General features: G+C 34.9%; 3 protein-coding genes across 5 annotated transcripts; 2 read left to right on the top strand and 1 right to left on the bottom strand.

Annotated features, from left to right (window-relative positions):
* Nucleotides 1–3863: 3863 nt before the first annotated feature.
* Nucleotides 3864–6287, bottom strand: LOC128187939 (uncharacterized). The gene is made up of 2 exons (XM_052858648.1): nt 5880–6287; nt 3864–5464 (listed from the first exon to the last, which is right to left on the bottom strand). Exon 2 carries the CDS (start codon nt 5448–5450, stop codon nt 3999–4001), a length of 1452 nt encoding a protein of 483 aa, XP_052714608.1. The 5' UTR covers nt 5451–5464; nt 5880–6287; the 3' UTR covers nt 3864–3998.
* Nucleotides 6288–6493: 206 nt separating this feature from the next.
* Nucleotides 6494–20253, top strand: LOC128187938 (short transient receptor potential channel 4-associated protein-like). 3 transcript variants are annotated; one of them, XM_052858646.1, is made up of 23 exons: nt 6494–6671; nt 7321–7443; nt 8326–8439; nt 8675–8735; nt 8884–8957; nt 10123–10282; nt 10477–10596; nt 12753–12815; nt 12917–12979; nt 13550–13672; nt 13951–14084; nt 14183–14262; nt 14372–14432; nt 14539–14597; nt 14702–14757; nt 14890–14935; nt 15187–15361; nt 15458–15598; nt 15801–15912; nt 16041–16150; nt 16322–16470; nt 17256–17322; nt 17497–20253. In XM_052858646.1, exons 1-23 carry the CDS (start codon nt 6570–6572, stop codon nt 17620–17622), a joined length of 2319 nt encoding a protein of 772 aa, XP_052714606.1. In that variant the 5' UTR covers nt 6494–6569; the 3' UTR covers nt 17623–20253. The 3 variants fall into 3 exon arrangements, with proteins under 3 accessions (XP_052714606.1, XP_052714607.1, XP_052714605.1); XM_052858647.1 differs by having other exon boundaries at nt 8881–8957; nt 10477–10587; XM_052858645.1 differs by having other exon boundaries at nt 8881–8957.
* A 2230-nt stretch (nt 20254–22483) lies between these two features.
* On the top strand, nt 22484–23973 carry LOC128189322 (retinol-binding protein 4-B-like). Its single transcript, XM_052860882.1, has 2 exons — nt 22484–22828; nt 23060–23973. The coding sequence occupies exons 1-2, from the start codon at nt 22564–22566 to the stop codon at nt 23428–23430; spliced, it is 636 nt and encodes a 211-aa protein (XP_052716842.1). The 5' UTR covers nt 22484–22563; the 3' UTR covers nt 23431–23973.
* The last annotated feature ends 1030 nt before the right edge of the window (nt 23974–25003 follow it).

Genomic DNA, 25003 nt, shown 5'->3' with positions numbered 1-25003 from the left:
TCTCTAAAACAGAGGTTTAGCCTGGATGAAATTTTCACAAACAGACAAAGAGTCTGATAGATTTATCAAAAAATTCTTAAAACATTCTCGCTTAATACAATTTCAGAACACAGAATTATGCATATTAGTGTATAACTTGTAAAACTTTTTTCAATAAATTAGCTAAATTAAGTTCTATGTGTAATTCTATTACACACATGTTCAACTTTCAGCATTGTCTATAAAAATAATAAATCGGCAAAACGAAACTTAACCTGTACAGATGAATGCAGATACACATGTATGCAACCTGGGAGTGTAGAAACATTGATTTAATCCTTACTGGATTTCCATAAATATTTTTTATAAAATCTGAACCAAAAACGTGAGGGAGAAACCCTACTATGGGGGAAAGGCTACTATATAGTAGGTTTTCCGGGGGGGGGAGCTACTATGGGGGAAAAACTGCTATACAACACCGGGCTTCGAACTCACAACCTCTAGAGCCTACGCTACTGGCAAAGAGCAACCACGGCTCTTACCACTCGGCCATTTAGGCATATATCAATATACAAGTAAATTTTAATCATTTTAATAATCATTATAAAAATAAGAATTATTTGGAACTCTTTAAAACGAGGAGACACAAAAAAAATGCTCGAGGAACGTGTCATCTGACCTTAATCCGTTTGTTAATAGAAATTTGGTTTGAAACGCCCGCTCTTCCGCTTTGGGTTTCAATACACAACCAAAAGTATAATTTTTTGCATTTAAATTATATCTAAAATATTTTATATTTTTGCATTACAAAACCACGCGAAAAGTATCCGTATGATAACGTTGAAAATCTGTGCGATATGTTTCGAGTGACTTTCGAGTGTTAATTTTAAGATGTCCCATTTCCCATTTCTAATCTCATTAAGAATCAAACTAGTTTACGTTTATTTTAATTTCTCAGGGTAAACAAAGTTGATGTGTCAATGAAAATATCTTAGATTTTATCCCTTGTATTGATTTTAAATGAAAATTGCACTTCTTTGACATGTATGTGTAATCTCGTTAAAATTCGTAAGAAAGTGACAGAAAAAGTATTCTGGGATAGACAATAGTTACATCTCTTGAAATAAGATATAAATCTATTTGTAACGATAAGACCAACATGAATTAATGACTTGTTTTCAATATCAGATAAATAATGTGTCTAAAAAGATAAGTCGCTTGTCAAATGAAAATTTATGATAGTTATATTTTAAGTTCATCAAAAGAAAAATCTTGATTATATTCTCGTGTCTTTCTACAATTCCTATCAAGTGTTTTACACCTTGGGTTGTTACTGGAATTACTCTGACTAGATTTTTTGGTCATTTATCGCTGAATATGTGGATATAAAAAGAATGGCTTTAGAAATAAAGAAGTCTAAAATCCAGACCAGACAAATACGGTAACCCGATGTCTCCGCTCTTTTTTCGGAGAGTCTCGGGTTTCGCCGTGCGTTCTTAATGCATAAAAGTATATTGGTAAGTTTGCATATACTTCATTGAGAAATAATTGATAGTCGACATTTGATCGTAAATGAGTAAACAGTCCAGAAAATACAATGCTTGACAATAAAAGATCCGCCGTTTGATTATTTTTGAATTGACACGGTCCTGTACTGACTCGCCAATGAGGTGTTGGGTTACAGAACACAGAGGTGTGCGGAATAAATTGAGCAGTTTATTTAAATCAAACACAGTCTTGAATTTTGATTGTGTGTTTTAAATGTCTAGACCTTATCCGACATGTTATTCAAGGATGTGTACGCATATCATATCAGCAGTTCATCACAGGACTAGATCATGTATCTTATGATCAGAAATATTTTCTGTACATTTGATGATTTTTGATGTAGAGGAGTCGCTTTGGATAAAATTGTTTCCTACATACAGGGATATTAACGTATTTTTGTTCGAATTTATCCTGTTTCATGCTTATTCATAGGTGTAAAATGTTTTGAAAATTATTTCAATTACACCTCTTGTAATAATCTACAACTTACAAATTTGAAGATCGGTGAATAAGGCGTGTAAAATGCCTATATGAGGATAGATAAAATACAATAAGATTAAAATATCTACAAATCTGATTTTTTTTCTTAATTATATCAAACAATGTATATTTATCATAACATCGATTTATAACCCTTAAGTATGTTTAATAATTGGAATAGGTTGATTTAAACTGGCGTATGCGTGTCAAAGCCTCCAAATAGTGTCATTTTTAGAACTCCAATGTCTTTTTTTATATAGTGGGTCTGAGCTCCATATTTTTGTCATAGTCTAGGTAAGGTTTAAGTGAAGTCAAACCAATTTCAATCCACTAAAAAGTGAACAGATGACCCACTATACTTTAAAATTGTCATTTTGTACATAGGCGTCGGAACCGGGGGGGCTAGGGGGGGCTTAGCCCCCCCACTTTTTTTGCAAAGTTATACCTAACCATTAGAAACATAGCATGATAGAGGGTTCAGCCCCCCACTTTTTCTCGCAGGAAAGTGTATTGTTCGTAAATTTACCTTGAAAGATTGAGAGGTTAGATTCAGAAGCATACTAGCCCCCCCCCCCCCCCCCCCCCCCCCCACGGATTAGGAATTTCATGATTTTGAGAAAACAAATTTTGGTAAGTAATTTTTTTTTTTGGAAGTATAGGTATACTCCCCCCCCCCCCCCCCCCCCCCCACGGATTAGGATTTCCCTGATTTTGGGAATTACTTTTTTCTCAATATTTCTGAGGATTAGTCTAGCCCCCCCACTTTCAATTTGCTTCCGACGCCTATGTTGTATCTTAACAATTGAACGTTTCAGTAAAAAAAATACAAGTCTGTAAATCCCTGGTCTAAGCCGCATATAGCATTTGTTGTGACTGAAATGGCTAAGTGGTTAGAGCCCCAGACAATGGGTAGCAATATAGAGCTGGGGTTTTAGGTGGTGGGTTCGATACAACCAAAATTTTAGAATTTATTTTATTTCTTATCGTTTGTTTAAATATTCAAAACTGGATATAGTTAGAAATTTCCTTTTGTAAACTTGCAATTTGTATTATAACATTATTGAAAATATTTGTTTGGAAAAAATTATTAAATTTGAAAATTTCTTTTTATGAATAAACCAAATGGGCATTTGCACTATTTTATTCCCCCCGTCTTCTTATTAAAATCATGTTACGACATCGCCACCACTTTCCCTCTTGCGAAATTCTTATTAAAGTTCGGTGAAATGCATTTGGGTTTCTAATTGCATGAAAGGAGAGACATTGTAATTTACCTGTATTATATACTAATTATTTAAACGAAAAACACTTCTATCTTTTGTTTTCTATTAGAGGGCGAGTCGAGTTTGTATGATAAAATCTTAAATCACATTTAACATTCGTCTGAAATTTTTACACGTCGAGATCTGCAACGAAACATAGACTCCACTCGCCTGTTTGGGGTATTTGACCACGGGGGACAATGCTAATGTTTTAACACCCCTCTCTCAATCCAAGTCAATATTTATTCTTTTAAATACCCAAGTACTTTGTTAAGGCTTCCGAAATGTTAACTAAGGCGATTAAATTTCTATTGATTATAAGATAGTTTTATTTATATAACTGAAAGGTCGGAGAAAAAATTTAAGTCCCGAAATTTTCACCCCGACCGTTAGAACCTATCGGTATAGCGACCTCATTATATTTCAAAATCGTGTCTAGTATTGTGAAAATGGAGACCCCCTACCATAAAATAGATTTTTTCATGAATTTTTGTCTCCAAATAACAAACAAGGGCGAGTATGAAATGTCAATGATATAGCATTAAATGCTCAATGTGTCACTGATAAAGCCTGTAGACACAACACACTCGAAAGTCGGGGTACTTATCACCAGTTTCTTTTTATTACATGTCATAATAAATTTTCAAAATAAAACTTGAGTAAATAAGGCAACATCAATACAAAAGTTTCCCTATTCGGGCAAACTTTCGATCAAGGCACGGGGAGGTCCTACATCCACCTATTGGTGGTCGGACCCACTTCCAAACGCTTGCCGGAAATCCCCGGCAGAATTCCGGTGAAATGGGATTTTTTCCCGGAAGCCTTGTCCTTCCCACTGAGACTTGAAACACTGTGAACACTGTTTGGGGTGGGCTGGTCAGAGTGGCCAACTCCGTTGGAGGAATTCTCGCACACGGAGGGAGGGGCAGAGTGGGCCGCCTTGTTAGCCCCACCCCCCGTCCTCCTCTGGCCCTTATTGCCAGTAAGAGTATTAAACAGGGACTGTTTTGTTGTCTCTATTGCTAATTTGTAAGAATTAAGAGCTTTTTCCAGCTCGGGACTAGCGATGTGAAAATTGTCAGGTATAGAAGGAACACTCATTGTTGCTGCGTCGTTCCCGGTGGAATTTGTATACCGTAATTGGTTTTGTTTCGATTTTTTAGACTCCGCGGCAATTATTCTTTGTGCGGGGGTGACTCTCTCCACCGGTTTCAGCTCGCCCCTTTGAGCCACCGATCTGACCGTCATAACTTCATCAGTATTCTGTCCATCTCTCTTTTTACTCTTTGACGAGATTTCTTTCGTTTGAAGGAAAAATTTTGCAATGTCTGCAGCCTCGTGCGATTTTCTCAGTCGTGAGTCGCGTCTGAGCTCTTCGTTCAAAGCACTTATTCTGGTTGATATTTTATCAATATTCAAGTCACTAGAAGCTTTGTTTAACGGATTTGAGTCTTGAGTTTCGATTTTGTGCTCACTCACGCACTCTCGGTTAGATTTAGGTGTCGTCACGCGCACCTTGGGCTCGCGGCTGCTCTCTATCGGTTGGTCCCCTTGATCATTGGCCGGTTTTTTATTCGATGTGTCCGACACACTTTCTCCCACTATTGATTGCTGGCGACGGTTGTGATTGTGAAACCTAATTTCCAAGTCTCGCCTCAAGTTCCGTTTTAACTCTTTATTAAACCGTTTGTTTTGCCAATGCATGGAAACAATTTCCGGGTGTTTCTTATGAATGGTGTACCACTCCCGCCTGTCACGATAGTCCAGAATCTTCACCGTCCGATAGTAAGCGTTGTTTGTGACGTAACGATATGTCCCTTGTTCAACGTTGGCCTTCCAGCTTGGTACAGGGAAAGTATCAAAATCCTCGCCGACACACTTGACTGAGGAGATATTGTTGTCCGGTTCCTCTGACTTATTAACTTCGCGGTTCTGACGCTTGATTACGTTTGTGACCGTCGGCGCCGAGACATACCGTGGAAACGGTGCCGTGTTTTTCCAGGCCTTGACAGCCTCGTTCCAGTCATTATGCACTGTCGTTTTCTGTTTCGTGTCATCCAGAGGGTTGCTTTTTTCACTCTGTTCGATCAGAGTACTCGTGTACTTTCTATCGTTGTCGTAATGATTATCGTAAGAATCCGAATCCGCGTAAAAGTCTTTGAAAATATTCACAAAAGTCATCTTCTTCACACTCTCTACAAAACGAACACACCATGATCATCACGTACAAATATCGACATCATATTGGTTTTGTTTGAAGCACAGTTTTTAAAGCTGCTATTAGGTTTAATGAGTACTTGCGTAAGAAAGTTTAATTAGTCTTGAAGCAGATCGATCGATTAGGTATACCCGGTAAACCATCCGAAGTAAGCGCTTACAATCTGACAACTAATCTAACGACCCTAGATTTAAATTTCAGTCGTTATACTGACACAAATCTTTGTAGGTGTAAAAAGAAATACATACAGGCATGAATGTGCACGATTCATATTATAACTTTAACTGCTTCTTTGATGTGTTAGCACATAATTCGTAATTACTAAACAGACTAAACGCCTACAAAGTATGTACACAAATGTGTACTCAAATATAAAATTCATTTGGACTTACCTTAGAACAATTTTAGCATCACATCCCTGTCAAGCCCACTGCACTTTTAACTTTAATTTAAATTCCAACTTTTAAATTAAAATATCATGCCAACATTCACTTTAAATGACAAACGCTGAAATCGATACTTGATCTGCCTAACATAGTGCGAATTTCACATCACCCAGAGTCGTACAGTAATAAAATTCAAAACAGCTGCGAGAACAGCATATCCTTAACGTTACATGCTGAAGAGGCACAAAAATACTCGATTTCAATTCAGATTAATTTTCTCGACTGTGCAACATGGATCTGTCTCCATTACTATCTAGATATTTATTAAATTTAAATGTCTTTAAAGCAGTGTTAACAGTATAGCTGTTGACCTCACCGTAGCAACTAAAAATACACGACTCTCAACTTCTAAACTGGTTCTCCGGTTAGCTATGCTTATAACATTAACTTTATTGTGTTTACGATTCTTGGTGATCTGTTTCAAGTTATGTTTAACTTATAATGTTTCTGATCAATTATAATACAGTTTAGGTAATAATAACTTAAACAGGGAATAAAGTATAATAATCGTATAATTAAACGTTAATGATATAAGGGATAGTAGAAAAACAGGAAATATTTTTCACACATGCGCAGATGAATTTACCGCCGATCTTTCTCAAGCACTGGATCTAGAGAAAAACAAGGAAAGAAATCATGATTCGACACAAACTGAGAAAGGGCATCGTTCGATCTTCGGTGTTTTTAGCCAGTCAACATTGGCAATATTCTGGAAATGGGTTTCGTCGTTTGAACCAGGTATATTTAATTTTGATTTGTGCGTATGGCGAATCTTTTGTGACTTTCATTATTTTTCACCTTCAAATGAAAACGTCGAAATCAGATAAATATATTCGTTTATCATTTATATGTAACGGTTTATATATTTAATTAGAGAATTTGGATAAATCGAAATCTATCTTTCAATTTTAGAATAATTTTAAGGATATTTATTGAATATGTGAATGCATCTGTTTGCAAGAATTAGCTTATCTTTGCAGTAGTAATTAGACTACATTCCATCTGTTTTTACCAGAATGCATGATTTTGTTTTCATATTTACTCTTGGTATTTGCATGGGCATTGTTTAAAGATGAGATGGACGCCTCCATTTTGTGTCATACCTTCTTTCTATAGATAAACAATTAAATTAACCCAAACTCTACATGTTAAACTTTAATTTCACCAAACATTAAACATATAGTCTTTATGTAGATTTACTATATTTAAATCGAAGAGATTCTCTCTCAATGAAATTAAGTGCACAGAAATTTGAAATGTAAATTTATGAAAAATGTAATTCTTGTAATATGTGTGTAATTGAGGGTGGCATTCAATTTCTTTTTCAATGTATTATAGTTTAATTTTAGTTAATTAAATTTACTACTCTGCATTATATTAATTTCAGCTCCCTGAACATATTGTGGAAGATATTGGAGATGGCTCTGGTGTTCCAGAGGTTATTGTGGAACTGGACCAGTACAGTGCACAAATGAATGGGGAAGATGATGTGTGCATGGAAAATCTAAAGGTAGTATCTTTGTAGAACCATTTTAACAAGACAATAGATTTTCAATAGGATGCAGCTATTTGTATCTTGTGTCAAACAAGTAAAAGATGACAAGAATTCAAGGAAATATGCACTGATTATATAGTCTTAGCTTAAAAGCTAGACAAATCTTGTTGATTTCAAAGACCCATGGCTCAGTGGCTAGCAATGAAATAGCCATGCCCTTGTCACATTGATGTTTGACGCAACTACCCAAAGTCCAAGCTCTTGTTAAAATGGTTCTAAATCAAAATTTACATTATTTTTAGTATTTTAATTGTTCATCAAATATTTCATGATTTAGCATAATTGAATAGCAAAGAAGCAGTATTCACAGTTTGTTTTTCTATCAAAATGATTAAACCCCCATGATTTAGAATGTTTAAAAATTATTTAAACTCAGCAGATTTGTTCTAAGTTTTCCTTACAATGTATATCTTATTCCATACTGACAAATGTTTTAAGAGGGGGTTTTTTTTTGTAAGCATTCTCTTTTATCTGATTAATATATTCCGTTCCAATATGACCAAGCATTGACATGAATCCAAATTACAGTATAAAAAAAACAAACATGAATTAACTAAGGCTTGGGTATTAGAGATATGAAAAGTTTTCCATCCTGTTATATTTTGAAATAAGGCCCACATTCAATAAAAAAGAAAACTTTGCTGAAAATTGTCATATCTTCAAAGGAGATGTAAAAAAATAACAGGACTTTGTCTTATCTAAGTGGTATTTTTATATTATATTTTTAAACCAAGTTTTAAGGACAAAATGAAAATAATTGTTCAGTGATTGTTGATGTATCATTGTTTATTAAAGCTTTTGTATAATTTCTAATTTTCTGTCATTGTGTGTTGACAGACATTGTTGGGCAATCTGATGAATTTTGAACCGAGAAGAAGCCAGGATGATGCCACTGCAGATGAAGAGCAAAACAAATATGCAGCACAGTTTCTGCAGCATGGTGGAGTAGAGGTAATATTATCAATTGTTATGTCAGACTTTCAAAAGCATATAAAGTAATAGTTGAATCTTTCATTTCATGTTTAGATATGTATAACCCATATTTGGCTTTACTAGTATGCATTTGTTATACAGAGAGCATTTACAACTATTAAAATCTGTATTTGTTCAAGCCTTACCAAAAGATCATTAACGTCTGAATAAATTCCAATGATTTTACCATGCATGAATTGTTTCTTACTTACAGGTCTTGATAAGGATCCTTATGTTCAACACACTGTTTCCTCAATCCAGCAAAAAGGCAAAAGGTGGGAACTGACAATTTATTTTGTATCTTTTTCTGTGTATTTTATTTTCATAATTTTAATGATGCAAGATTATTCTGATTTTGTAATTTGATATGAAAGTTGTTGTTTATTGCCTACTGTAATTTTTGCCATTGTTTCTGTGTAGTAGGATATTGCGAATCAGAAGTTGTCCTGAGAATCAAAAGTTTGGTTCTGGAAATCCTGACAAAGTTCCATGTCACTGTAAGTTTGAAACTAATATATTGCTTACTCTGGTCACTCATGGTCTCTGACTTATAGCATTTCTCAATATCATTGAACTTTGGTATTTTTTAGTATGTACATGTTTTCTTATAATTTCCTTTTACAAAGTTCAAGCTATAGGAAAACTGTAAATTAAAAGTTATTGAAACATGCATAGCATGAGCCTTGTTTAAAAAACACAGATTTCTAAGTTTTGTATCTTTCTCGGGGACAAACCTTGAGCAAAATTTTAGTGAGACTTCACTTCTCCCTAACAGGAAATAGGAAGAAGTTTGAGAAATCAGGGAGGCTTCCATTACTTAATGAGGGCACAATGTTAATGATGATATATTATTGTACACATATTTAACCTTTGATAATTTAAATTAGATTAGATGCAAGTCAAGAAAAAAAAAGAAAAAACAGCTTTTAAAATTTTAAAAACTTGTCCAATTTTTTTTAATTTATATGATGTATTCATACATTTTATTGATGAAATGTTTTGTAATTGATTTAGCTAAATGACATATAAAATCAATTTCTGTATTTATGTGTATTTTTGGAGGTATTAGTCCAACCCTTTGACCCAATTACAACCGTAATGTAGAGGATTTTATTCTTTTAAGACAAACAGGTTTTATGATTATTTTAGCTTTATTTTGGCAGAGATATTAACTAATTACAAGTTAACAACTAATTGTAATATCAACATTAAAGAGATAAATATCCCTTGCACAATATGTGGTTGCATCACCCGTTTTTATAACCCTTAAAGAGAAGACAGTTTCGAGTACTTGATCACAACAGGGGTTAACTGACGGTGTGAAAACTCTTTAGAATTAGTTAATTATCATTTTATTGCCTTTGGGGTTGATTTACATGATTGTGAACTCATAATAAATGGCGACTTCAACTTCTTTTTTTGAGAAAATTCTGTCAAAAAGCGCCCAAGTCGCCCCCTAGGTTACTTGTCATTTAGTTTTTGACATTCACATTTTTTTAAGCATTTGAAATACCCAAATTAAGCAGTTTAGACATTGAAAATGGGAAAAATGAAATAGAAATATTTTAGCTCAAAATTGTGATTATACCCTTTTAAGGCACAGTGATTTAAAAAAGTGTATGTAATATCTATTGTATTGAAAATTGTTTGTTTCCTTTGCAGTCTATAGGGGAACAGGTGACGTCCCTTCTGATGGTGGATGATGAGGTCCTGAATTATGTGTTCACCCTGCTTGCACACCAGAAAACTTTCATCAATGCCTGTCAGCTAATAGAAGACATGCTACAGTCCAGGAAAGAAGTCCTTGACCTTCACAGAATCAGTGAGTACACTTCTGTAATGAGATCAGTCCTTCTGACTCAAGGACATAAACAGTTTCACTGATGTTAACTCATTCAAATGGAGTGAAAAATTATCAAGTGGTATTGATAATGAATCTTGCCCCATATTCTTTTTTTGATGCTTTGAGTTATGATAAACTAAAAGCATCAGAGTTAATATGGATGTTGTTTGTAGAGAATATTCGACCTTTGATACAGTCCCTGTCGGATCAGCAGCTGGCCAACTTCTGCCGCATTCTGGCTGTTGCCATCTCTGATTTGGATATCTATGAAAACAAATCTTCCTGTAAGTTTTGTATGTAGTATTTCTTTCTCTTAGTTAAAATAGTATAGTTGAAGATCAAATTCAAATACTGTATTTTCCCGACGACTCGTTGATGCGGACGACTCGTCGAATTGCCCATTTTTAGCCAAAATTTTAACAAAATCCTATGATACGTCGATCTCAGACCATACGTCGATCTTATCACTTCAAAATGGCCTATAAAACTGCAGTAACATTATCAGTGTATGATGCCACGATGTCGCCGATATTTCTACCAATTATTAATAATGATTAACATTTAAACAATTACGCTTTATACTTATGCATCAAATTTTCAAATACCGGCAACTTCTACAAAGTCGCTTGCATTTTAAACAATTCCTGATATCGCGTGTTATGCAAAACTAAACTTATTTTGTCAGAAATATTTTATTCCCAAGCATTAAAATAAGTATCCACTCTGACTATCGCCAGTGTATTCGCCATTACGTAACCAGCCACCTGTTGACTCGGCGTGTGGTCAATGTTTGTTTAACCATTTCCGGTGTCATAGGCATGCACCTGTCTCGTGTCGGACTTCAAAGGGGGATCTCAAGTGCAGAAAGCTTAGCAATTACTATGATTTGATGAAACTTGTTTACTTTGTTTCCAGTAATACAATTACACGCTATTGTTTTACATAGACACTGTTAGAAATATATCGATCATTTGTACGACTTGATAATGACGATATACGACATACATACGTTTCCTAAAAAAATTATCTAACAATAATCAAAGAATTGGACAATAATTAATCAATGAACTATAATCACTCTTATAACGGTACTCTTTATATACACAGGGAGTGAAATTGCCGTAAAGATCTTAGCCCTAGGGCAAGATTATTAACACAACCGGTGTCAGCCTATTGTATAAACAGTAGTATTGATAATTGCCGATTACGTATTTTAAGATTTAATTTGACCATTAAATATTTCTGATTTATACTTTCCACTAACAACTCTTTACAAATAAAATAATTAAATTAAAAAAAAAACATCCCCCGGACCTACTGCAATATTTTCTTCCATTCAAACTTGGTTTCAATTTTACTGCGCAATGTTATCTTCCTACTAGTGATACATAGAAGCATGTGACGATGTGTTTATAAAAACGGAACGGTAAAACTTTTAATTGATTAAAGACAATGTAACATTTTTTTAATAACTGTTGTTATTATTATGTATTTAAGTGTTGACAGATGAGTGAAAATGATAATTATTAAACATGAACAGTGAATTCAACAACGTAATTTTCAATCACACAGCCAACTCAAGATGATTAAAACCAAGATTTTTAATGCTATTTTTAAAAATTTTCTGACTACGAGCCTACGACAAGTCGAACAAGACGATAAGTCGGGTGCTCTGCTTCAGAGGAAAAAAATACCGACTAATCGTCGGAAAAATACGGTAATAGAATTGTCATTTACTGCCTTGTTTAGTCATTATTGTTAATCAGAACTAAGTGATTGTTACTGTAAAGTCTAGAGTAAAATACACTCTCATGTATAATGCCAACCACTACTCTCTAAAAGTTGAATGATTTTTCAGTTAAAGATGTTTATGTGATTGTGTTGATAATGTATTCCAAACTCTTATAAGTTACAAGTGTGGGTGACGTACATGTATTGTCATTATCAAGTCCAGCATACAGCTGGTCAAATCTAAACAATGTCTATGCATGTGAGACGTAAGAAATTTTTGTGCATAAGGAGTAAAAATATTTTTATTTGAATTATCATTGAGAATCTTCCTGCAAATTATATTTATTATAAAAATGTGACGCCCAACATGAGAAAACTGCAACTATTTGACACACATAAACTTTTTGGACGAATTCAGATGTTAGAGATATGTAGTTAATAAAGTATTTTTGATGAAAGAAGTATTTGTAAACTTCAAAAACCTGCATGTTATGCTCAATATCGGGGAATGTACTCCTACAGTCCACACACAAAGATACTGATGGAGGGATAAATAAATGTTTCCTATGTGTGATATTCACCCCTAACTTTTGATACAATATGATCAATTAAAAGGGATTCAATATGAGCTGGAAAAAGTGTGTACTGTGCATGACACTTAATTAATAAATGTTTGATTGATTTCTTATACCATGTATTGTTGATATCCCTGTTGTAGTATTTGCACAGAACAAACAAAAGAGAACAAAGGGATTTGTAAATGTCCGAGACATCAACCAAGGTCTGTATTTGTGTGTTTTAACACAAGGGCAGTTTGAATTTGATGTTGATATGTTTTATTAGACTAACTTAACGTGATGATTTGTTTCACTTTATATACAGAGTTACTTCTGGGGATCCCTGAGCTGCTTCCAAGGCTGGTTAATTTGGCAGTGTCAAGGGACTGTAAGTACTTGTATTGATACAAAACATCTACTATGTATTGCTTATCGTTTTTTAATTGTTTTAAAAGAATTCATTTAAAGTGTTCCATATCCATTCAGAAAGATAAAAGACCTGAAGCAAAGTGTTAACAAGACCTGATTATGAGAGTCGTTTTAACAACAGCTTGGACTTTGGGCAGTATGCCACAAACTTCGATTTGATGAAGACAGCCTCTACTCATGGTTAACTGTCCATTCATTGGCTAATAGATATGAATACATTGAACCCTATGACACTTGTCCAACTTTATCCATATTTCAATTGAAACACTGTCAGTTTCACACAACAAAGCAGATCTTGGAGAGAAAATTTTTTTCTTATTTTGACAGTATATGAATATTTATGAGGTTATCTTAGGAAATTAGGAGAAAAGAGGTCAACATTTGACAGAGTGTTTTAATTAATAAACTGGATAGTAACATTTCACCGAAAGTTTAAGCTTTGTTAAAATGGCTCTGCCCATAAAAACATAAGTGCAATATTGTGTGTTTTTTCTGCATTGCTTAATGGTGTTGGGTTGTTGTTGCACAGACACCCCACGCTACCGAGGGATGGTCAGTGAACTGGACTGTTGGATGGAGTGGATCGAGAACCAGATGGCCGAGGAAATGTATGACAGCCCTTCATTGGACGACTTCGAAGATTTTATTGGAGGTGAACAATTTATTTGTATTATCAATTTATTAATTAGTATGCACCATTTCTTTTGAATACAAGGATGTTTTAAATGACTTTTGAATGATATATAATGATTTGAACTTTGCTATTTTTTGGTTTATGTGTCAATGCATAAACCATTATTAATGAGTATGTAATTTTCCTGTCATAAATAAATAACATGTTTATATTTGAAATAAATCTTTACACAAATAGGTTTCTATAATACGGTGTAGATAAAAGTTGTTAATGAGTGTGATGTGGTCTGGTTGTAGGAATCTCTGAGCCCACGACAGCGGGCGGGCCAATGAACCAACAGCAGGGGCTGAAGATCACGGAGGAACTGGTACAGAGGGTGGAGGTCGTCTACGTGCTGGGCCTGTTTCTGCTGGGGAAACACCGGAAAAAGGTTCTCTCATCAGCACCAGGGAAACACTTCCACTGTAATATAGAAAGCTTTGTTTCATTATAGCAAAATATTTATACAATGTATTAATTGTACTTCAGGTTCAAAGAAAGTTAGCAGAGTTAAAGCTTGCTCCAGGTCTGAGTGAATTGTTTGACCAGTTCATCTGGAAATGTCAAGTGTAAGTTAGTAAGATACAAAAAAATTATACAAAGACCGAAAGACTGAGGTATTCTCATCATATCATGTGCAGTTGTCCAATTAATAGCTGTTAATTGATCTGTTTCCAGAAGCAGATACAGTAGCCGCCATCGTTTACGAGGTCACAATGCTGCCTGTGAATGTAGTCCTGTAAGTGTTTCGTAATATTCATTTATGTTAAAATCAATCTTGTATTGAATTTTCATTCTCCTTTACAATTTACAAATTGCCACTGCATGGTATTCTAATTTTGCAGGAGGTAGCTCTGAAGATACAATTTCTTCGACTTGTCCATAGTTTTTGTGATCACTCTGAGTAAGTATTAAAACTTTTTTCGAATTTATTGTGTTGAAAAAACATTGTGTCCTCTTAAAACTGAGAAAAGTTTTCTATTCTATTTTGATTCTGATTCTTTTCAGCTACAAGCACCTGCTTCTGTCAAAGAATGAGTTAAATGAAGTGGTCAGAATTAACAGTGAGTTCTATTTTTTGTACTCCCAATGCCATCAATTATTACATGTAAAATTTTCATGTACATATTGAATTTTGAATGCTCAATAAAGGAAAATTTAAGACAGAACTCTATTTTATATGCTCTCTGTTTTAGCCAAAGCAGGATCCTTGGCACTTTCAAATCTCTCCTCGGTGAACAAGTAAGTTTTGGTAAAAATTGTAGATAGCCTCAATATTACTACTAAATTTTGGGGTATCTATTGCCTTTATTTGACTTTATTTTTTAACTTTATTTGAAAAATGAGTCATGAATTCAGTTATTATAAAAAGAGGTAAAAGTTAAAAAAATATATATTAAGAGCATGTACCAGTTAAGGTATGGGAGTGCAAATAATTCTCCAGTTAAACCATAATTGAATGTGAAATAAAATGCTTCTGCTGTGCTTGACAGACAACTGATGTGCAAGGGCAGCAAGGGTTTGTTGACAAAGATTGTGGAGGTGATGAAGAAGGAACCGACCACATCAACGTTTCGATTCTGGCTGGCCAGGGCCGTGGAGAGCTATCTCAGGGGCAACACATCTTACTGTGATCAGGTGTTCCTAATGAGACGGGGCCTTCTACAGGTAAGTTGTCTGTTACCTTGTAGGGAAATACTTTTTAACATGTATACTGTATTTACCTATGAATAATTTTAAGTAAACTTGTTACTTCCTTTGCAGCATGTAGCATCCAATATCGTGGAACATGAAATCAGACACAAGGAAATTCTACAGAGTAGTTTTGACTTGCTTGGAGAGTTGATCAAATTCAATGTAGAAGCATTCAAAACTTTTGAGGAAATTCTTCACACACAACCAAATGTAAGTTCTAAACATATTCATTTCTTTAAATACTGTACCTGTATATAATATTTTTAAAAATACTAGGCAGAATTGTAATACATTAATGAACAAATGTATATCACTAAATTTTATGTACTATTAAAGAGCTTAGCATCATCCTTTTGTTTATCATTTATAGGGAGATAGAATTTGATTTTAAATACTAATTACTCATTGACAGTTTGACAAGTTCATCAACACGGTCAACAGGAATCTTGTGGACTCCAACATGTTTATCCGTAGTCTGGTTCTCTCCCTTGAACACCTGATGAATGAGGAAGTGGTGTTTATGGGTAAGACTACAGTCACTTACTCTGGGGATTAAAATGCCATTAACAAAATACATGTCTTATTAATAAAGATAGTAACCCTTTCCTTGTAATGAATTGACTCTAATAATAATTGGTTTTATTTGATATAGATTATGCCAAGAAGGAGAACAAGTTGTTGATGTACATTGGTGACTTCAACCGACAGCTGGACTATCTGTACAAGCTCATCAAAATCATCAATGTTCAAAATCTCACTCAGGCATGTACTTATTTAGTCTTTCCTATATAAATAATATGCAGATAAAAATTTACATATGTGATAACTGGAGATGTCTCATGCTGCTTACCGGTATGTGGAGAGATACAGCTTGAATGTAGAGAAAATCACAAATTGCATATTTTTATACAAAGTTCCTATTGTTTCCTTCAGGAGAATGTAAGTTGTCTCAACACGACGCTGGTGTTCCTGATGTTTGCGAATCGGAAGAACGCCCTGCCTCGCTACCTCCAGGCCCTGCGTGACGAGAAGGAGGACATGATGGAAGTCAGCGGCTCCGCCAACCTCCTCCGGAACTTCAGGTCAGGAGAGCGTTTACATTTGGAGCTGCCGCTTTATGTTGATTATTTATTTTTTTATGGTTCATGGAGATGAAATATGGTGGATTTGCTTTTATGTAATGAATAAAGACTGTTTTATGATTCATTTGGGATGTTAATCTATGGGTAAGGGATACCCAAAAAGCAACAGAAATTGGCCCCTTAAAGTATTAATGATTCCACAGTAAATCCCATATTATTGTATCAATGAACAACATTAAGTAAAACTTCAGTACAGTAGAACTTGTTTAGTACAAACATGGATATAGGGAATTCTCGGATATAGTGAAGTTTTTTTTTAGTTACTGGTAAAATTCTTTACAAATCTTTACAAAATTTTACGGTGATAATGAATTTGGATGTAACGAATTTACGGATATAGGGAACTGATTTTGAGTCCCGTAGAGGTGAATAATAATGAAATTTAACACTTTTAAACGAACTTCTTTACAGTTTAAAAAAGTTTGCACTACCACATAACATAATAGTTTGAATGAATTTATTTTCATATAAATTTTTCGACTCACAATCCGATTATTAAAGTATCAAAGTAATGTAATTTTATTCTTAGGCTTCATTTGCAAAAATTATAGTCTGGTGAAAGAAAACATGTATATCGTGAATTCGTAATATTTATTATTACAAATTCATTATACAGATATAACAAATTATGGATACAACGAAGTAAATCCATTGGTCCCTATAACTTCGCAATAATCGAGTTTTACTGTACTTTTAATTTAGACTGACGTGTGTCTTTATTTCAGGGAGTTGTTAGTCTTCTGGCAAGACCATTACCTTCACAAAGACAAAGACTGCAGTGCTCTAGAAAAGGTAATACCGTGATCTTATACTCACTGTTTGCAGTATGATTTAAAGCAGGTAGTGGTGATATGACTGGTGTTTGATAGTAGATCCTAATTTGAATAACATAACACTGCACAAATTTTTTCCTTGTGTTTACCATGCTATTGCTGCAAACTTGACCCTGACTTTTTGTGATTTCAGAGTTCCAGAATCAGCTTTGACTACTGGAAGTCCACTGTTTCTACTCTAGTCACAGCCGACAAAAACGATAAATGCGGTATTCTTCACTATGTTCAGGAACCTATGAAGTGTGACCGACCTAATTAAGTAATTAGTGTGAGATACTAGCCAATCATTCAAGGTTGTTACTGGATTGACTGCATGGGCATTGAAGCCATTACTGGTTATGGCTGTTCTTCTTATATAAAGGCTCTTATGCGGGTACTAGGAGCAAAGAGTTGCATTCTTTCACTTGTGCAATTACATACATGTATGTTTGATTTAAACAAGTGCAATGACTTTGTAAAACAGACATCCTAATGGAAGCAAGTGCAATATTCAGACCACACGATGGTGCAAAACGAGTGTAGCTGGTCCTCCTCGGTCAAAACTAAGGAACCAGTTTATAAGTGAAGTGGACAACAGTCATTATTTTATGCCATTACTAGCCACTTGCTGGTGAAACACTAAGTTGTGGCAATCTGTGTTATAACAATGGAATAATTCTTCTTTTTTTGTCACGGATTGAATATGGCATGAGCTGAGACAAGGCAAAAACAAAAACAGGCTTTGTGTCATAGTATTGTGTTCATTTTCTCTTCATATTTTGACTTGTGTCCATACTGGGCAACTTCTCCCATGACAAAACAGAGGAATTTCCAGTTACATTTCTTTTGGTTTTTGATATGGAGGAAAAGGCATTCAGTGCTGGAGTTTTAAATTGTTTTTAACATTGATCATCTGTATTTTGTTTGACATTGAGAATGTGAGGTTCTCAAAAAAATTGTTGTCACCTGTGTATTATATAATTTATTCACACCTGTATTTATATTGTTCTGCACGTTATGTATTTTTGTGAATCGGAGTGAGAATTGCATCAAATTTAAAATATTTATTGTGTGAGTGAAATTGTGTAAGCAAGTAGAATTGATTGAGTATTGAAGGAGTACATATGTATACAGACAGAGTTCATCAGAGCAACATTATAAGACTGTGTTTGTAATTTGTGTTATTTCTTTTTATGAATTTCTATTTTAACATCTTACCAAAATCAATGGGAAAGGTCTTTTATTTTGAACATTACATAATTCATTGCATATCTTTGATAATGGGATTTCTTAATAGAAAGTAGAGTTTGTTGACAAGCAAATGCAATGATTGAAGCCAAAAAATCAAATATTTTATGTTGCTGGAACAATGTGATGATTTATACGGCTTTTATTAATTTTGTCCGTCCATAATTTGTTTGATTTTGAATCTTACTTTCATTTTCCATTTACGCATTATTTGTGTGAAGTTTTCCCCACATATTGTCATCAGTTTTTGTGCCAAAAGCAAGAAATCTCCAGTGAATGTGTATCTATAGACATGTCAGCCCAAGGCTTTGTGTGAGGAGTGAGGCATTCTGAGAGTGAATGAAGTTTGTAATTGACTCTGTAGATAGATTGGGCTTTGAATGAGGAAAGGAAGCAACATGCATCGCATGCAGGGTTTTCATATTTTATGTTTTACTTTTCAGCCTTGATGGTAATTGATTTTGGCCCCTTTCTATAAGATTGAATTTTTATGATTAATATAATTTACGTTGTTTGAGTCGTTTGCAATAACTTTAATGAATTTATATCTAGATTGAAGCTCATTGATTATTTCACCCTATCATCAGTGATCATATCACGCATATTACCTACCATTCCGTCATGTGTGGGAGGGGCCTGTTATAAGGTGTGATCTCAGGTAACTGAAGGAGCCAGTAAGTAACTGTATCTTTGATAGATTATTAGCTTCAGTCAGGAGTTTTCTGTAGTTGTTTTTGTTATGTCACTTTGAAATCACTTACGAACAAAAACAAATGATGTTTTGCATTGTGCTTGTTTATTAAAGATTTAAATTTTCAATTGATGAAATTTAGAAATCAGTTGTAACATAGGAAAATTACTTCCGTTTGTGACTAGTTTTCCAGTTTGAGAAAAAAGATTGTATCTGATAGCCATCAAATAATTTGAATTAATGAAGGTTTATGATTTGTCCCTACTTTGTCTAATCTTATCAGACACTTAATTTTAAAGCTTCGTTTTTTTAAATTGTGTTTCTACAAATATTCAGTTGAAATAAAAATGATATTTTAGTCAAGTACAGTATCTATATAAATTTTGCATTCATTGACTTAAGATTCAATAGATTGAAATTCCTTGGTACGTCATTTGTGTTTTGAGACCCCTTATATCATTTATGACTGGTCTTTGTTTTATTCATCTGGAGAAAATTAATTGCAAACATTCATGTGTTACTTTATGAACATGTTGTAAACACTCTTGAAAAGTATTCTTTATTTTTTGCAAATCCAAATATTTATCGCATCTGTACCCATTGATTGAAACGAAATGTATTTGAAGGATAAAAATAAGATGTGAATGAAAGTGTTGATGCTTTTTAATGCTGGTGCGCCTAATATAATTCAACCCCATTTGTATTCAGCAGCATAATCTTCGAAAATGTTTTCATGTCTTGTGTGATGTGAAAAAAGGATGTCATGTTGAACTGAGAAGCGTGACTTTGACGCCCTGTATAAGTAGAGTCGCGGCGACCGAATCCTTCTCGGTGCCGGTTTATGTCAATGTGATCTGATACAAGAAGGCAACACAAGCATGTCAAGCAGTGACTGCTTTCTTCTTTCATTTGTATTGTTTTTAATGGTAAGAATGTACTTTTTGTAAATAAAATATTTATTGTTAACAATTATTCATGGCTTGTTATCATTTGTGCTTTGCATTCGAGTAATGTTAATTTAGTTATTTAAAAGAGCATCACCAACGGTGTTGATAGAATTTCCAATCAGTCTATCAGGAGAGTATGGAATAATATTTACCGCAAGCACCAGGTGTACGGATATTCTCATGATCCCTCCTTACAAAAACTTTTAAAATGTTTTATGCTACAGTATATCATAAATTATGATTTTTCGTTTTCATTTATAAGATGCATATCTTCACATGGTTGAGTTTTTTCTAGGTATGAATGCCCCTTTTTCTATATAAGAATCAAAGTACTGAAGTACTGACGGGAGTTGATTTAACGATTGTTATTTATTTTAAAATCAACGATATGTTATTTTGCGTGGCAAGTAAATTCCTATAAGTATTTGAATTACGCACATTTTTATAATCTGAATCCTACAAGATTTTCGTGAAAACCCAATATCAATCATGATGTGTAATATTCAAAGAATTATTCCATCAAACTACGTATTAGTAATCGAAATAGTTAAGGGATATTGTATGTATCCTGGCAAAATTGAACTCTACTCTCGTTCAACCAGACTCTCAGATGTATTCGTTAATCTCCGACAAGCAAGAGAGACTCTCAATCGCAACTTCTCGGGCCTTTCCGGTAGGCTCGGAAAAACACCTCGAATGTATTACCTAGGCGTCCATGACAACCCCCCTTTTTATAAAACTTAATATAAATACAACACATTTTACGATCTGTTGAGATGTAAGCTAGACTTCATTAATAAAGTAAATGATATATCCTAAAATATAACACAGAAGCGACTTATAAGGCTGTCTAGCCGATACCTATTTCAATGGAAATTAAGCGACTCCATTTTGTATAAAATTCTTACACCCGGTAATGTTAATACTTCCGAGCCTGCCGGAAAGGCCCGAGAAGTTGCGATTGAAGAGACTCTATATATGCTTGTCGGAGATTTACGGAGACAGCCGAGCGTCTGGTTGAACGAGACTATATTGAACTCTGGCGTAGGAATACATAAAATGTACGACTTCAAAAAATATCTAAATTGTTCGTGCCATTTAATATCTGACTATTTACAAGGTATCTCTAAATGAGTTTTCTTGAAGAACAATGCTTAAGAACTCATTACATCGAAGTTATTGATTAGAACTAAATGTTGCCAGCGGTGTTGATTTGTGCTTAGGTTCAAACACTGTTTCACTTTCGGTTTGTCTGAGTAACTGCATAGGAGAGTTGATTAAAATCAACTCCCAAAAACTGAGGTGGTAAACAAACCACATCCGCTGTTCTACATACAACTACCTCAAAATATTTGTAGAAAAAAACTGACGACACTTGAAGTTAGTTTGAATAGTATCAATGTAGTTCACAGACTTCTTTCAACGTAAGAGAGATAACTCTAATTGGATGACTTCGTGTAAATAGGATGTTGAATTTAATAACTCTAAAATGGATTCCTCTTGGGAAATCATTTTCACTGAAAGAAGAATTTTATGTGATTAAATATAGAAATTATTGGGGATGATAGAATATCAATTCCATTTTTGTAACGAGTTTTAAATTTGACATTTATGGGGTCTTAAATTCAATTCAAAAAGTAATTGGAAAAAAGGGTTGGATATCATACGCTATGCAGTGGTGCTTGAAGCAAATTGGAAGCGGGGGTGGGAGGGGGTAGACTTATCAGAAATCTTGACAAACCAAAAAAAGGATAGTGGTTATAGCTATGTTTAGATTTGCCCCCCCCCCAAAAAAAATGAGGGGGTCGCTATTAAGCCCCACCCCACCCCCGATTCCGACGCCTATGCCATAGGTTTAAAGTTAATATAGTAGAAGTAAAGGGGACGAACATTCATTGTGTATTTTAAATACATTTGTACATGTACTTATTCTGTTGCAATTTTATTTCTTTCTGTGTATAAATTAGCTGTATTTTCCCGAGTAAGAAACATTGATAACAAATTTTGCAAACTGTGCAGTTTTCTGTGTCTGATTGGGAGACGGTTAATGCCCACAGGGGTCTTGTATATTCCATCACATAAAGAATTGTTATTGTGTCTTGTACATTTGATCACACAAACAAGTGTTTTTGCACCTTCGCAGTCGTGTACACTCATTTGTTTTCTATTCATGACGTCATTTAATGGCTGTCGGCTACATGCATCACAAGAGGTCGTCTGTCCTCGTCCGTCCGCTGTCATTTCCCCTCCATTGGTCCGTGCGCTGGACTAATCAAAGAAGTGTCCTTCCATTAAAACCAACCTTTGGGAGCACCACGGCGCACTCGGCAGAAACATGACCAACCGGCTTCTCTTTCTCTCCTCGCTGGTCGTTCTGGTAGCCTGGCCCGCCCGGGCACAGACGGGCACCTGTCCCGTGGTATCCAGCATCTCTGTGCAGCCCGGCTTTGATTATGACAGCTTTGCCAATGAGTCCCGCTGGAATGTGGTGTTGTATAATAAAATTATCCCCATCGAGGGTCTGGACATGCAGGTGGTGAAGTCTGACGTGTCCCTCATGTTCTCGAGGGACGCGGACAACAACAAGACTGTTACTCTGGGTAAGTTCCTGGGGAGGGGGAGGGAGTCATTTGCTAGTAGCTTTAAGGGGTCATTTTTCTTTAAGTGTCTGTAACAAAGGTATAGTCAACTGCTCTGCAGTCCGAGCCTAATTTCTATGATATTATCACGATGATATTCTATTCTATTATTCTTTGGTAATATTTTCACGCTTTCCTTCAACCTTCAACCAAAATAGCTATCATCCCTTAAGTTTGGTTTTTACATTGCAGCCGGTCGAGTCCGTTTAGCGAGTTCGTTTGCGTTCTGTCTCAAACTCCAGGGGAGCGTGGAGGATTCCGCCGAGATCCCGGCCAAGCTCCGACAGTCGTTCTACAATCCCCTCACTAACCAGTTCCTGGACTTCAACTTTTGGATCCTTCACACAGACTACACGAACTTGGCTGTGGTGTACGCCTGTGAGAAAATAATGGCGGCGGACGGAACCTGTGACCCCGGGAGCAGTTATATGTGGACTCTGTCCAGGGGTACGTCTCACACAGCGGCAGAGAGGGAGAGGATCCAGGAAATATTCCAGTCGGTGTGTCTGGATATGACCAGTCTAAGACAGATCGAACACAGCGACGTGTGTCCGATGACGTAATGACTAAATCCAAGAACTGGAGACGAGGAATAGTATTCGGAACGGGACATCCGTTCCTCCTCCGTGTGTGTGTGTATACATGTATGTATATGTATGTGAACATTGCGTTGTCTCATTAATATACATTGTATTTATTTTTTGAAAACGGAGAAAAAAAATGGGCAACCCTTTCTTCTGAAAAATGCATTGCTGCAATTGTTATAACTGTGGATAGGACGTATGGATGTATATAAGCATATAATTTATGTATTATGCATGGGGCCACTGTGACGTCTTGAATCAAATCATACAAAGAATGAATTTATTAACCAATTGCCCGATTTTTAAAGAATTTGTTTGACAAATTACTGATTATTTGCCAAATAAAGAATTTACACAAATGCGAAATTAATTTAAAAATCTCAGTTTTTATATGATAATAACAGACGAACAAAAGCTGCACATGATCATAAAACCGCAATACAAAAACATCTTCCTCTTCCGTTTAAAATTGTCTTTGAATTAATGAATGTTTCAAGTTCCCAATAAAGATTTTAACAAGACGCTGTACTCTTACGAGTCATCAATTAAATTCTTGCAGTTGAACCAAAATATGTCCTCTTGATCTCTTCAGCATTCTCCGCGGTTTTTTTGTCTTCCTTTAACATGTTCGTTTGATACCGATGAAAGCTGAAGAATTTGTTCCCACTTAACATGCAAAACGTACTGCACTTCGGTCACTTTTGACGGGCTGTCACCAGAGCGGAGACAAGAAGCTATTTCTTACTCCCAGGACTGACCAGGATATACGCTATGTAATCCGGGAAACCGCGCATAGACCTACGTGAAAGCCAAAGATCAGCGCTTTTTTGTGCCCTATAACATTCTAGGGCATATTGCTTGCAAACTTGTTTAATTTGGCTGGTGCCAAAATGTCTTTTGAGTTTGTACATAGAACCGAAGTCTTTGAATTAAACAGCATATATTTATAAATTGGATAAAGAGTACACTGTTTCGTTTGACACATTTCTTTTCATCAGATAATATTTAAAACTGCAAGTTTTTGACAGGTCCGAGTTTTGAATAACAAAAATATCAGAATTTATCATAAAATTGCAGAATTATGCGTAATTGCAAATATTTTAGAATAAAGTTTCCGTAGATGTTAGTATGTCGACGTGCAATGTGTAATTGTCATATATAGTCAGAGAAAATCTTACCGACGTTTGTTAAACTAGAGGGTTTTTTTTTTTCATTTTGATGATGCATGTTCAAAGACTTATTGACAAATAAATAAACACGTTTGCTTGCAATATGTTCAATTATTAATTACAAGGTTACAATTGGGTCATTTATATCTTATAAATGTTGTCTCTGTAGAAGTGATGGTCAGAAAAATTGAAAAGCTAACAAAAAATACCACACACACACACACACACACACACACATATACACAAATAGGACGGGGCACCACGTCTGTATAAAAAAAAAAACCCTCAGTAAAACAGTAACAGACATCAGACCCAAAGTGTGGGATACGTGTACCATATTTTATGTTTCAGTAAACAACACGAAAATAGCCATCACAGCATGA

Source organism: Crassostrea angulata, chromosome 6, assembly GCF_025612915.1.
Source record: "Crassostrea angulata isolate pt1a10 chromosome 6, ASM2561291v2, whole genome shotgun sequence".
Lineage (NCBI taxonomy): Eukaryota > Metazoa > Mollusca > Bivalvia > Ostreida > Ostreidae > Magallana > Magallana angulata.
The sequence above is the reverse complement of the archived record's forward strand: the minus strand, read 5'-3'. Positions and strand labels throughout refer to the sequence as shown.

Excerpts from the sequence above, each read along its gene's own strand:
- LOC128187938 (XM_052858645.1), top strand. The coding sequence starts at position 6,570 with ATGATTCGACACAAACTGAGAAAGGGCATCGTTCGATCTTCGGTGTTT. Across the intron at positions 8,440-8,674 it reads TGCAGCATGGTGGAGTAGAG|GTCTTGATAAGGATCCTTAT; the intron begins GTAATATTATCA and ends TCTTACTTACAG. Across the intron at positions 14,936-15,186 it reads AATCTCTCCTCGGTGAACAA|ACAACTGATGTGCAAGGGCA; the intron begins GTAAGTTTTGGT and ends TGTGCTTGACAG.
- LOC128189322 (XM_052860882.1), top strand. The coding sequence starts at position 22,564 with ATGACCAACCGGCTTCTCTTTCTCTCCTCGCTGGTCGTTCTGGTAGCC. Across the intron at positions 22,829-23,059 it reads CAACAAGACTGTTACTCTGG|CCGGTCGAGTCCGTTTAGCG; the intron begins GTAAGTTCCTGG and ends TTTACATTGCAG.
- LOC128187939 (XM_052858648.1), bottom strand. The coding sequence starts at position 5,450 with ATGACTTTTGTGAATATTTTCAAAGACTTTTACGCGGATTCGGATTCT.